At 45.1% G+C, this 12988-nt stretch overlaps 1 protein-coding gene across 7 annotated transcripts in view; it reads left to right on the top strand.

The window, feature by feature from the left end:
• Positions 1–776: 776 nt before the first annotated feature.
• The window catches only part of ANKRD44 (ankyrin repeat domain 44), a 279387-nt gene continuing 267175 nt past the window's right edge, over positions 777–12988 (top strand). For all 7 annotated transcript variants that reach the window (XM_054699964.1, XM_037523759.2, XM_054699963.1 and 4 more), the window contains exon 1: positions 777–978. In XM_054699964.1, coding sequence (XP_054555939.1) covers positions 952–978 — 27 coding nt within the window. In that variant the 5' untranslated portion in view covers positions 777–951. The remainder of the gene's footprint in view (positions 979–12988) is intronic.

The raw sequence follows: 12988 nt of genomic DNA, 5'->3' as shown, positions 1-12988 counted from the left end.
GGATTTCGTAGAAATGAATGAATCAGAGCTGGTGGAAATACACAAAAGCCCGTTTCTTCTCCAGTAACTCCACCCCATCTCCCAAAAAACAAAGCCCACGGTGTTTCACTTAAACGATGGGGTCTTAGCAGGATAGCAGCTGCAGCCCTTACCCTCCACACCCCAATTTAACACAACACTAGCTAATCACAGCGTATCCAGGGTGCCCCCGCATTAAACAAAGAACATCAGAATTACGCTTCCCGACCGAGGTGGGAAATTCTGCTGTGTGGGGCAAGCCGACTCCGGATTAGGGCGCGAGACGTAGGGCCATGGTGATGCCCCGCTGTCCCAGGTCAAAGTTGGTGGCCTGCGAGTGGCAGCCTTCCCTTTTCTCCTCCGGGTGTGTGCACGCGGGCTAGCTCACCCACTGGGCTGTGTCCCTGGTTGCAAAAGTGGGTGAGGAGGGGCTGGGGGTGCGGGGGATCCCGAGGAAGCGCCCCAAACCGTGCGCCCCGGGGACGGGCGGGGCGGGGGCGCCCCGGGGCGGGGCGGGCGCGGGCTGGCGGGCGCGCAGTGTGCAGGAGCGGAAAGCAGGCGGCAGTCTGGCCCCACGGGTGCCGGCGGGCGCCCGCGGCCGCGCGCTGCGAGGAGCGGCTGCGGGCGGCAGGAGGCAGCGTCGGCCCGGGCGGGCGGGCGGGCGGGAGCCGCGCGCGGTGATGTCAGTGGCGGCCGGGCTGGCAGCAGCCGGCACTTCCTGTGCACAGGCGGGCGGGCTCGGCTGCACACCCCACTGGCCAGTGTCAGCCTCTCGGCGCGAGGCGGCGGCGGGAGGAGGAGCAGGGGCAGGGCTGTCAAATTCGGGAGCCAGATTTTTCCCCTTCCCCCGGCGATCCCTTCCGCCTCCCCGGCTCCCGGCGTGACACCTCGGGCCGGGGACCTGCATGTGTGCGTGCGCGCGGCGGCGGAAGAATGGCAGTGCTCAAACTCACCGACCAGGTGGGGCGGGGCGCGCGGGCGCGGGGTCGGGGAGACCCGGCGGGGCTGGGGGAGCGGCGCGGAGCGCGCCCGCGAGCTGTTTACTCGCGGCCGAGGGAGGAGTGTGAGCCGCCGCCGGGCGCCCCGGAGACGCGGCGGGGGCTCTCCGCCCCTGCGCCGTCCCCGCCCTGGGCTGCCTGAACTGCGCGCTGGGCTCCGCGCCCGCGGCGCGCCCCGGGCCGGGGAAGGGGCCGGCGGACGCGCGGCGCAGCCCGGGCGCTAATGCGCGGGGGTGCGCGGGGTGTCGTCCGCTGACCCGGGCTGGGCAGGGGGAGGGGAGACTGGAGGTGCTCCCCCCTGGCCCTCCGGTGCTGCGCAGCCGTTGCTGGCCGAGGGGAGGCTGGTCCTTGGCGGTGGGAGGACGGCTGTGGATGGAGAGCGAGAAGGGGGAGCAGCCAGGGACCCTTCCCCAGGCAGGCGCAGACCGCGGCGCTGGTGCGGCGGGGCTGGCTTTATCCGCTTGACATGACATCTTGACTTCCTCTTTAGTAGCCCCAAAGCAGTGTGTGAGTGGTGCGAGCCTTCGAGACGGCACTCTCGGCGCGCTCTGGCCACTGTCCTAGGAGGAGGTGAAATCCGGCTGGCCCGGCGGCTCCACTCGCGAGTGGTGGGCGAGCCTCTGCCCGTGTCCATCAGCGCTGTTGCTTTCCTGGGGAGGCACCACACAGGGCAGCCCTGGAGTCCCGGTCGGGAGAGGTGGGGTTATTTTCGGAACCGGTGACAGTTCTTGTAGCGCGGCTGTGGAATGGAAACTCCCTACCTTTGGGGACTCCACTGTTCTTTAGACTTTGACACTACAGGCACCCAACCAAGTTGCATGACAAGACTCTGTGCATCCTCTTCTACGAAAAAGGAAAAAGGAAGCAGCTTGTTTTTTTTTCCTCCTGTCGTTTATTCATAGATAGTGAAATGAAAGTTGTGTTGGGGTCCTGGTAGGCGGACGGACAGACTTGGCTTTGACACACTCAGTCAAACTTGCCAGTCATTGGTGTTAAACATCTCAGACTTCTCTTGTATCTGGGGCCTCGCTGTTGCCAGTTAGTATCCAGCCAGAACATCCTACTACTTAAATGCCATCAATCATCACAATGATTTAAAATTGATTTGCCTTTTTGCCTTTTTAGATTCAAAGTTTTGATGTGTTTTCCCTAAGTATTTGCAGGTGTTTTGGGGGGAGGGGCGCTGGGTGGGAGAGAGATCACAATTTAAAATCATGTTATCCTTAACTTGATCAAGAGCAGCTGGCAGTTGGGATGAATTTACTGTTCCCTTGGGATCTAGGACATTTAAAAGTGTAAGTTGATATTAAGATTCTCCCCTCCCCCCAACCTTTTGGTTACATACTTTACCAACTGTTAGACATTTGCCTGTTTTCAATCCAGTTTTAGTTTGTCTTGGTCTTGTCATTGTCAATACACTGCTACTGTACTTGGCTGTTACTTCCTACATCTTCAAAGTATAAAAAAAAATGTTCCTAATAGGTGTTATTGTTATCATATACATGAAAGATTTTCATATAGCATTTACGAAGGAAGCTTAGCCCACATCTTTCATTTTAACAATGAAAAAAGAGGTCTGGAGAGTGAACCATGTCTTCCTTGAGGATCATAGCTATTGGCTGTAGACCTGAGACCAGCTTCTGTCTCCTGCCTTCCACACTCTGGTGCTTCCAGCTAGAGGCTGTAAGACACCTCCACTTTCTCACTGGATGTGTTGAAAGGGGTGTGAAAGGGGTGTAAGAAGGCAACTTCTCCTAGATCAAGATCAACACCAGTGGAAAATGTATTACGTGATCTTAGAAAGAAAGGAAGTTATTCTTCAGGACTTATTGGATGAGGATTTGCCAGGATGTTTCTCTTTTAAAATGTTTGTGAATACCTTCCTTTCCTTCTCCCAGCAAACTGGCATTACTATGGAGGGGAAGAAAGTATCACATAAACTTTATTTTGGTTCCCCCTCCTGATGCGCAAAAGGAATCTAAGGCAATCTATGATTCAAATGGATGTAAGAATTGCCGGCCTGTCTTGGGGGACAGCCAAAGGGAGGCCGGTTAAGGAGGTGGTCTGAATGGGGTGGGGCAGATTGATGAGCAAAGATGGTTTCTGTGTGGCTTTAGGTCCAGGAAGTGTGTGGTGTTTCTTGCCTTATATAGTCTTACCTTTTCAGTTTGAAACTAAATTCTTAGAAGCTGATTCTTAACCTCACCAGAGGCTTAAAAACCTTCTGTGTAAACTCCCTACTAATGGAGTTTTGCTCCATCATTGCAGGTAGGGAGCCACCTGGCTGGAGTCCCTGCCTTAGTTTGTAGAACAGTGCCTTGTTCTCCATCCAGCTCTCTTAAAAACTTTTTAATTCTCCCCTCATCAGTTTAATGCCCAAGTTGGAGGGGAGTCTTGCTTTTTGCCATGGCTCTTGGGTTTATAGCTCAGAGACACATTCATGCATGGCCTTTTCCTAACTGTTTTGGGAGAGTAGAAAGAAAGGAGGAAGGGAGAGGCAAGTGTGGTTTTTAGCATCTTTTTTTTTTTTTTTTAACTATGAAAAGGAACTGGGAGCTATTGCTACAAACAAACACACTTGGCGTTTAGCACTTCTGCATTTGTAACTGTCTTTTCTGAGTTCTTTGCACTTTTTTTTTTGGGTAGCATCAGAGGGACCAACCATCCTGGTTTTCTTGGAGGTGAGACTTTCAGTGCTTAAACTGAGAAATTTGTAGGCCACCGTGGATGAGTTGGTTGTTCTCTGCAACCTAGACAATACTTGCCTTACGTAGTTAATCTAATAATGTAATTATTTCCTGACAGATGAACACATGGAGGTCTATATTTTTGGTAAAGTGAGGTAATTTTAAGTTTTTGGGAAAAATTCTATTGACATACAAATGTATTGCATTTTAGCTCCAGATAGCAGTGCAACTCTTTGCAACTTGATATTAAACTTTTGGGAGCTGCTCTTGATGACATAGAGTTAAGGCACTGTAGTGATTTTAGGTGTGTAGTTTTATTTTAGCCATCTCCCCCATAGTTTTTCTCAAAGTTATGAAACTAGAACGATAAGTTCTGTTAGCCTTTTGAAATGTTCACGAGTCTTATCTGAATTTGCTAGTGACAGCAGAATGCCACCTCCATCTTGAGGGCTGCCTGGAGACAAACTGTTTCAGCAGGTGGCCCTTTTTAGAGCTTCCTGCCTGGAGGCCTTCTGGTTTGGTGTCCCCATGCCAAGCCCTAGCTCACACTTGAGTCACCCATCTCCTTGCCAAAGTCAGTGACTGGCAGCTGTGACAATGGCAAGAAACTAGAAATACTGTAACTTTGAAAGCAGGATTTCTAGCGTATCACGTAGGACTTTGGAGGACATTGCATATTCTGTTGGGCTCCCCAGGGCACTGGGCTTACAGCAAACCCAATGTTTCAGTCTTGCCTTCAGCAGAGAAGAAGGGAAAAGAAAGGCTTTATTCTTTGGGGCCCTTCTCTGGTTGTTTTGAGATCCAGTCACATGGGTTGGAGGGGTGCGCTTGAGGGCTGGCGTTTCATGGCAGGAACCAAATAATGGCTTACATTTATTGTGATCTTGTTGTGTGCTGGGCCCTGGCCATGAATCATCTCTCTTAATTCTCATAGCCACACTAGGAGGTAGGTGGTGGTGTGACTTCTATTTTATAGATGAGAAAACAGGAATAGAGAGGCTAATTGACTTGTTCAAGGTCACACACCCAGTAAGCGAGCCTAGCCTGGCAATCTGATTGCTCAGGTGGGGCTCTCCCCACAAGGCTATACTTTTAATAGTTGAAAGAGCAGTGCAGACTTGGGCTCATGCCTGCCTGCCCCTATTTCCTGAGAAGGCATAGGGTGAGCAGTGCTCCCGCAACCTCCTGGCTTTGGGACCAGACCCAGTTCTGCCAGGGACACGACCTGCTTTGAGCCTCTGTTCCTGCCAGATGTGGCCTGGCTTATCCTATGTTCCTTTCCATCTCCCCGTCCTGGCGAATGACTTGTCGGTGGGCAGCATGGTGATTCTTATCTTGGTCACTTTTTCATGTAAGAAATAAGCTATGAACACGGTAGAACAATCCAAAGGCTGGATAAAAAGGAAAACGGTTAAAACCATCTGAAAGTGAAGAACTGCTCTTGGCATTTTGATACGTGCCCTTCTCATCTTCTATTTGGGCATCCAGGTAACTTTTTAAACTTTCTCCATCATAGTATCTGCATCTTCCTCTTGAGCTCATAGCTGATATCTGTGCTGTCTAGGCCAATGATTTTTTCAAATAAACTGAATTTATACTTCTCTTGAAAGAATTGGCTGTTTTAGCACCAGTCCTGTAGCAGCATGTCAAGGGCTAACTCTGGATGAATTGGAAGCCTAAAAAAAAAATTTAACTTTTACTTTCTCTTTTCCTCTAAAAGAGTAAATATAACCTTGAAAAAGTACAATTGTTTGTGCCAGAAACAAGACTGAAACATTCTTTAAAAAGACAACTATTTCAACAGTGTAGTCAGAATTGTTATAGGGTAAAGCATAACATGAAATAATTTAAAAATAGGCAGAGGCTAGAGAGTTTTGGTAATCTTGTGGTTTTAAACCTGCTTAAGGTATGGCTCTTCTTTTTGTTTTCCCCGAAGAAAATTTCATATTGAACCTCAGTACATTAAAAAAGATTAGAGGGAATAGTGGTGCTGGAGACCCTTTCAAAGATTATTTGAGTTTTGGGTTTCATTTTATTGGAAAGGCCCTTTATAGGAGAAAACTACCGGTGACTGGTGCAGTGGTTCTCCCCTCTGCCCCACATATCATGTATTAAATAAAAAACAGCACCCACTCCAAACATTTATAAATCTTTGTAGATGATTAGGAGTTACATAGAATTTGGATGGCCATACCATTTTTATCCTAACTTATTTGAGAAGAAGGGGTATTATGAAATTGGAAGCTAGGGAAACAGGAATGAACCAGGACTGTCCCAGGTAAACCTGGACATCTGGTCACATTTCATAGACTGTTTGCTCTTGTCAGGCTTGACAGAAGCAGTGAACTAGTTTGACTAGTAGACTAGTCATTCTCTCGTTCAAGTCAGCTTTCCACTGGAGCAGGTATTACAAACACTGTTTTATGACCTTATGCAAGTGCAGAGTTGGCTAATGGCTTCCACACACACATCAGTTGTGACCAGTTGTGGAAGGCTCACAGAATCGCTCTGGCTCTTGCAGCTGAGGTGGGGGAAATGGTGATGATTGTTGGCTAGAGGTGTGCAGGAGAGGAGGCACGTGTTGTCCATTAGCACACCCTTGGCAAGTCATGCTAACCTCTAGGGGCCTCAGGTTCCTCTTTGTAAAATGAAGAGTTTGGGCTGGATGCGTTCCTGTGCCTGAACTACCCCTCTCCCTTAGTGACTCAGCTTCTTTATTGGAGGGGTGTGCTCTTCACACGGTTTGTGCTATTATCTTCCTCGCAAAAGTGGCCGTGGAAGGTGTGTCTGCAGTTGAGCTTGCAGCTCTCTAGGTAACAAAATCACTTAACTTCAGGTTTCAGAAGAGGTTTCTTACCAATGTCCTTGACTTCAGAACTGATTTCTGTCTGCCTCCCTCTTCATTTTATAAATAATCCTAGATTATTCATTTTATAGATTATTGCTTTTGTTGATTATTCCTTTACTAGTCTTTTTTTTTTTTTTGGCCAATATCATATTTGCTTCTGCCTGTCATCAGAGGTTGGGAGAACAGCTGTGATCTATCAGTGTTTGTGTATGTAGAAAATTCAGTAGCCTGAGCTGGAAATGAATGATTCATGACTTAAGTTTTTTATTATGATATTCATAATTTTTAAGATTCTTTCACTTGTCTCCCCCTTTGAAATCTGAACATTTGTCTAGCACTTATTAACTGGACTAAGCAAATAAATGTAGCCCACCTTTGTTCTGCTTCCTACTTTACTAAGCCAATACTTGCTTGTATTTCTTGGCTTTCCATGTCTGTAATCCCCTCATTCCTACTCTTGTGAGTCATGAGCCTCCCAGTGTAACTTTCCAAGGTACCTTTAATACCAGGAGACCATTTTGCCCCAGGGGAGCGCCTGGTAAAATTACAGAGATTAGTAAAAACATCTGAGGCCTAGACATGCACACTTTTAAATCATGGCTCTAACCTGTCTCTAAAGGTTTTAATGCTGAGTTGCTTTTGTTTTGCCCTAGATTATTTGTAAAAATAAAACTAGATTGGGAAGTCAGAGGCTTAGATTCTACTCATGGTTCTTTTTCTAATAGCTGTGTGCCTTTGGGTGAGTCTTGGTCTTTGTTTCTTTATAAAATAGAGTGGGTGGTGGATCCTCTGACATCTTTTTAAAAAAAGATTTATTTATTTATATAAGCACCGGGGTACAAGCCAGAGGCGCGGGAGGGTGAGAAAATTCACCAGAGACAGAGCTTGGAGTAGAACAGGCAGAAGGACCGAAGTACACTGCTGAGGGGAGCAGCAGGCGAGACAGGAGAGGTCTGCTGCGTCTTGTGGGACTCTCCCTGGCCAGCCGGGAATTGAACTGGCACTGCGGAGTTTGCAGACAGCTTCACAGCACTGTGCTCAACCTGCTGCGCCACCGGGGAGGCCCCCTCTGACATCTTTTAAGCTCTAATATTCTAAGAGAGTACCTTAGTACCTTAGTACCAATGTTAACCTCTTCTCAAATCTGCTTTTAAAAAATATCTGCCTTCCATGACTTTCTGATTTTCTCTCAGTGTGGTGGTAGCTGCTTTAGGACTGACTGGGTCTGGGTCTTTACGCTGAATTCTGTGTAAGGGTCAGTCTTTCCCCAAGAATGTCATCTTCTTCATCTCCAGGAACACAGAGCCCTTGGAGCTGTTCTCAGTGTGGCCCTTTGAGACTCTACTAGAGCCTTTTGCAGGGCAAGGGGAGCAAACTGCTGACCCTGCGGATGTCTGTTGTAAGCTGTGGTGAGCTTAGCCTTCCTCACTGGTGCTGCTTTAGCAAATGCTCTGTCTTCTCGCAGGCAGAGTCCTGTGTTATTGAACTCCATGAAATGTCAAGGTTGAACAAATCTATTTCCCAACTATTGCCCACAGAGTGTGGATGCAGTTGGTACAGTGACCACAAACTTTCTCAAGGTGAGATTTAATTCCTACATGTATTCACCAGCCTCTGTATATGCAGCTATGCTTAGTTTGTGGAGGAAACATGTCCTGGTCTTTCATACTAGCAAGATGAAAGATAGGAAGTGATACAGGAGAAGTGTCAAGACAGAAAGCTGGGCAGAAATTCAGGTCAGCAGGACAAATTAACCAATCAATTATTGTAAAACATTGACCACCAAAAGTGGAACAGGGGGTGTGTCTCTACTCCAGTGGGGAGCAACGGACTTCTTAAGTTTGGGAAAGTAAATATTTCTTTTTACAAACTTAAAAAAAAAACTTTTAAAATAACATTTTTTTTTGTATAACTTAATAGGTAGTATATACTTGTGTATCTATCTATCTATCTATCTATCTATCTATCTATCTATCTATCTATCTATCTCTGTCATCTTTCTATCTAGTCCTCTTAGCTCCACTTTGCTACTTTTTTACCAACTAACCAGATCCCTTGGATTAGGGCAGCAGGCTTCTGATCTTCATGCAGCTGAGGCCCCAACACACCACTCTTAGCAGAGAAACCAGAGTGCTGGTGCTCAGCTCACAGGGCACCCTCTCCTCTCACACAGAGGAACAGCTACAGCTAAAGAGTAGCCCACCATGCGCGCTCACCTGTCTAACCAGGTGTCCCTCCATCTCTCCCTGCTCCTCTGCTCAGGGTGCGGCCCCCTCACCATAGCGCGAACACGCCAGGTGCCCACCCACCTCAGGTCCCTTGTTCCTGCTACTTGTGATGCTTTTCCTCAGATATTCACATGGTCCATCCTCAGATCTCACAATATATATTTTTTTTAACAATTTATTTTATTTATTTATGCATACAAGAACTGGGGTTTATTCCAGAGGTGTGGGGGGGGGGGTGAGAGGATTCACCAGAGACAGAGTGGGGAACAGAACAGGCAGACTGACTGAAACACACTGGTGAGGGGAGCAGTGGGTGAGACAGGAGAGGTCTGCTGTGCCATGTGGGTAGCTCCCTGGCTGGGGATCAACTCATGCTGCAGAGGCTGTGGATAGTTTCGTAGTGCGGTGCTTAACCCCTTGCGCCACCAGGGAGGCCTTTCTCACAGATCTTTACACAGATCTTTACAGATCACTGAGTCCTCTTCTGACTACTCTATTTTAAATGCCCTCTTCATATTTCCTGTGGTCTTTTTTTCACTCTATCTCCACAATATATATCCCTTATAACATATTTTATCTTAAAAAAAAAAAAACAAAACTTATGTGTAGAAGAGATGCAAAGATTTTTGTTGTTATTAACTTGGTTTCGTCAGCACTTAAACAGTATAAGTCACATAATATATACTCTATATAAGTATTTGCTAATTGAATAAAATCAATATGGATGCATCTTTGTGTATATGTACACATTCAAATGACTCTTGAGGCACCCAAACAAAAAATTGCAACTATTTCTGTAAACAGAATTTCCACCTATACATTGGGAATTGGATTTTCCTTCAAACAAAATCAGAGTTTTTGTGAATTGGGAATCAGGACACAAGACAATATTCATGCTTTATATGATTTAATCCAAACAATGTCCCTGTGAGAAAGTGACTCTCATCAATTCAGTGTACAGCCAAGGAAAGTGAGAACATGAGAGATTAGATGGTTTAGTCAGGGTCACTTGGCTCTGGGATTCACATCTGGGCACAGCTTGACAGAAAGGTATGCATTTGTAGCTATTGTGCTTCTGTCTCCCAAGATAGGTGTAGTATCACAAGAGGCCCTTTCCCCATGGAGCCTCTGGTTCTGTTAGAGATGATATTAAATGCCTTGTGCGTGGAAGGCCCTCCTTAAATGTTTATTGAATACACATGGCATAACAAACCAGTTATAGCACAGCTGGAGATTGTATTTTGGGGTACTGACTAGGAGCTAAAGAGTCCAGAGATGGGACAAGTTATTAAGAAAGGCTGCAGGGAGCTGGAGGGATTCCAACTGATCCTTGAGGAAGGGAATGATTTAGATAGCAGGGGTAACAAGGCATCCCAAATAGTGACCTGCCATGTACTTGTCAGGTAACCTGAGAATTGTGAATTTCCTAAAGCACATGGATCACATTAGGAAGTCAGGAGAGGACAAGAAATACTCAACATGCAAACTTGGTAAGAGAGATAATATTTAACAAGTCTTTCTCACTTGAGTACTCCTGACAGATACTGCTTATCCTCTTTGGGAGACATGCGTTAATGAGTTCGTGTCTCATTGTTTCCGTTTGTTGCAAATGATCTTTTACAAATTTATTGGTACCCCACCTTGTTTTAAAGATGTATGGAAGCATAACATAAGGTATTACCGTATGGGTTTTTCTGTTTCCCGATACCTTCTACCTGAATAGAACATTGTATAATTACTTGTCATGGCAACATTTTGTAGACAAACAAGTATCCTGTATATTTAGCATGGGATTCTTTGAAAGAGGCTAAGTGCCTTCATGGTGCAGGATATTGATGGAATAATGTAATAGGCTTGGAAATGACCTATTTTTAGACTTCTAACTGTTCTTAAAACAAAAAAATTTACTTAAAAATGCAGACTATGGAAGTTCTACAGAGAAACATGATCCAATTTCTTTCTTTTTAATTCATATTTTATTTATTTTTTTTAATTTTTGCATAGAGACTGGGGTGCAGGCCAGAGGTGTGGGGTGGGGGTGAGAGGATTCACCAGAGATAGAGTGGGGAGCAGAACAGGAGGATTTACTGAAATACACTGCTAAGGGGAATAGTGAGAGAGACAAGAGAGGTCTGCTGCGCCATATGTGGGTTTGTTCCTTGGCCAGGGATTGACCTCAGGCCGTAGTGGTGATAGCTCTGAGACTTAACTTCTAGGCCACCAAGATGGCCCCTGATCCAATTTCTTTAAATGAATCACTTGCAAGAAAAAAAAAAAAAAAAAAAACTTGGAGGGAAAAATATGTAGGTTGAAAATTAAAAGACATATAAGCTCAATGCAGTGATTGGATTTAGATTCTAATTCAAACACACTTTAAAAAAACCTTCCACACGATACTTCGGGAGAATTTGAATACTGACTGGATAGTTGACAGAAGTCTGAACACAGTTTGTGGTTATGTTTAATAAGGCAGCCCTTATCTGTAAAAGGCAAGAAAACAAAACCACAAAACTAGCATATACCCAGAGCATCTAAATATTTTAGTGACTCAGTCTTTTTGGAAACCATTTCTCTTTCTTTTTAGTTCTTCCTGTCTGCTTTGTGTCCCACCTAAGTCCTCGACTGTCACTTGATAGAATGTCTTCAGTAGAGTTAAAGTTCTTTGTGATTGTTTGGCACAAAAAGCACATGATTCTGCTAGTTTTGTTGCTTAAAGAAGCACACTCTTGAGTTAGTTGTGAGGTTCACCCATGTATTGATATAGTTTAAGTGGCCCTCATAAGTCAGTTATTAGAGCAACTGCCTTAAAATCACCCTTTGTGTGTCTTTAAGAAGATCTAGATTTGGCTTCTTCATTTAAAACATTTCAATGTAGGACCTCCCTGGTGGCACAAGGGAGGCTGATGAGTTCAATCCCCGGCCAGGGAGCAAACCCACATGGCACAGCAGACCTCTCCTGTCTCGCCCGCTGATCCCCTCAGCAGTGTATTTCAGTAAGTCTACCTGTTCTGCTCCCCACTCTTCTTGAGTGAATCCCCACACCCCTTACCTCTGGCCTACACCCCAGTTCTTATATGCATAAATAAATAAAGATAAATCTTTAAAAATAAAAAATAAATTATTTCTGTGTAACATATCTGCAGGGGAATTTCGGTATTAGAGTTACCCCAAATAATTTTCTTAATTTTACTTTTTAATCATGTTTCTATTTAAACAGTGCAGTTTTAAAGATAACCAGGAGTTCCAAGGACTCAGTTTTAATAATCCTTGCCACCAAGTCTTTCCTTACCTCAATAGGAAGTGGGTGTTGGTTGTTGCCTCAAGGATATCAGTGTTGATTTAGGCATGCTGAAATATCTTCTTTTTTTTTTTTTTTTTTTTTTTTTTTTTTTTTTTTTAATTGATTTTAAGTTTTATTTTTATTTTTTTTTATAAATTTTATTGTTATATTCCCCATACAATTGCAGCCCCCCCATTCTGACCCCAATCCCTCCCCTCCCGCCCCGCCCCCCTAAAAGTGTCTCTGGTTCATAGTTTTTTGTTGATTTTGATTTTCACTTTCTTATAGTTATTCATTTTCCTGGTCCCTTATTTAAGTTTTCTAGATTCCTGCTATGAGTGAGACCATCCGGTATTTTTCTTTTTCTTTTGGCTTATTTCGCTGAGCATGATCCCTTCCAGCGCCATCCATGTTGCTGCAAATTGCATGTGTTTATCTTTTTTGAATGCTGAGTAATATTCCATGGTATATATGTACCACATCTTCTTGATCCAGTCATCTATTTTTGGGCATTTGGGTTGTTTCCAAAGCTTAGCTATTGTAAACAGTGCTCCTATAAACATAGGGGTGCAGGTGTTCTTTGGAATTGATGTTTCTGTGTCCTTTGGGTAAATACCTAGGAGTGGAATTGCTGGATCATATGGAAGCTCTATGTTTAGTAGGTCCAGAAATCTCCACACAGCTCTCCATAGTGGTTGGACCAGTTTGCACTCCCACCAACAGTGCAGAAGAGTTCCTTTTTCTCCACACCCTCGCCAGCATTTGTTGTTGCTAGTTTTTTTAATATGTGCCATTCTCACTGGTGTAAGATGGTATCTCATGGTAGTTTTGATTTGCATTTCCCTGATGGCAAGTGATGTTGAACATTTTTTCATATGCCTGTTGGCCATTTGCATTTCCTCTTCAGAGAAGTTTCTTTTTAGCTCTTC

The sequence above is a fragment of the Talpa occidentalis genome, unplaced genomic scaffold (assembly GCF_014898055.3).
Source record: "Talpa occidentalis isolate TD23 unplaced genomic scaffold, MPIMG_talOcc4v2.1 talOcc4.3, whole genome shotgun sequence".
Taxonomy (NCBI): domain Eukaryota; kingdom Metazoa; phylum Chordata; class Mammalia; order Eulipotyphla; family Talpidae; genus Talpa; species Talpa occidentalis.
The sequence above is the reverse complement of the archived record's forward strand: the minus strand, read 5'-3'. Positions and strand labels throughout refer to the sequence as shown.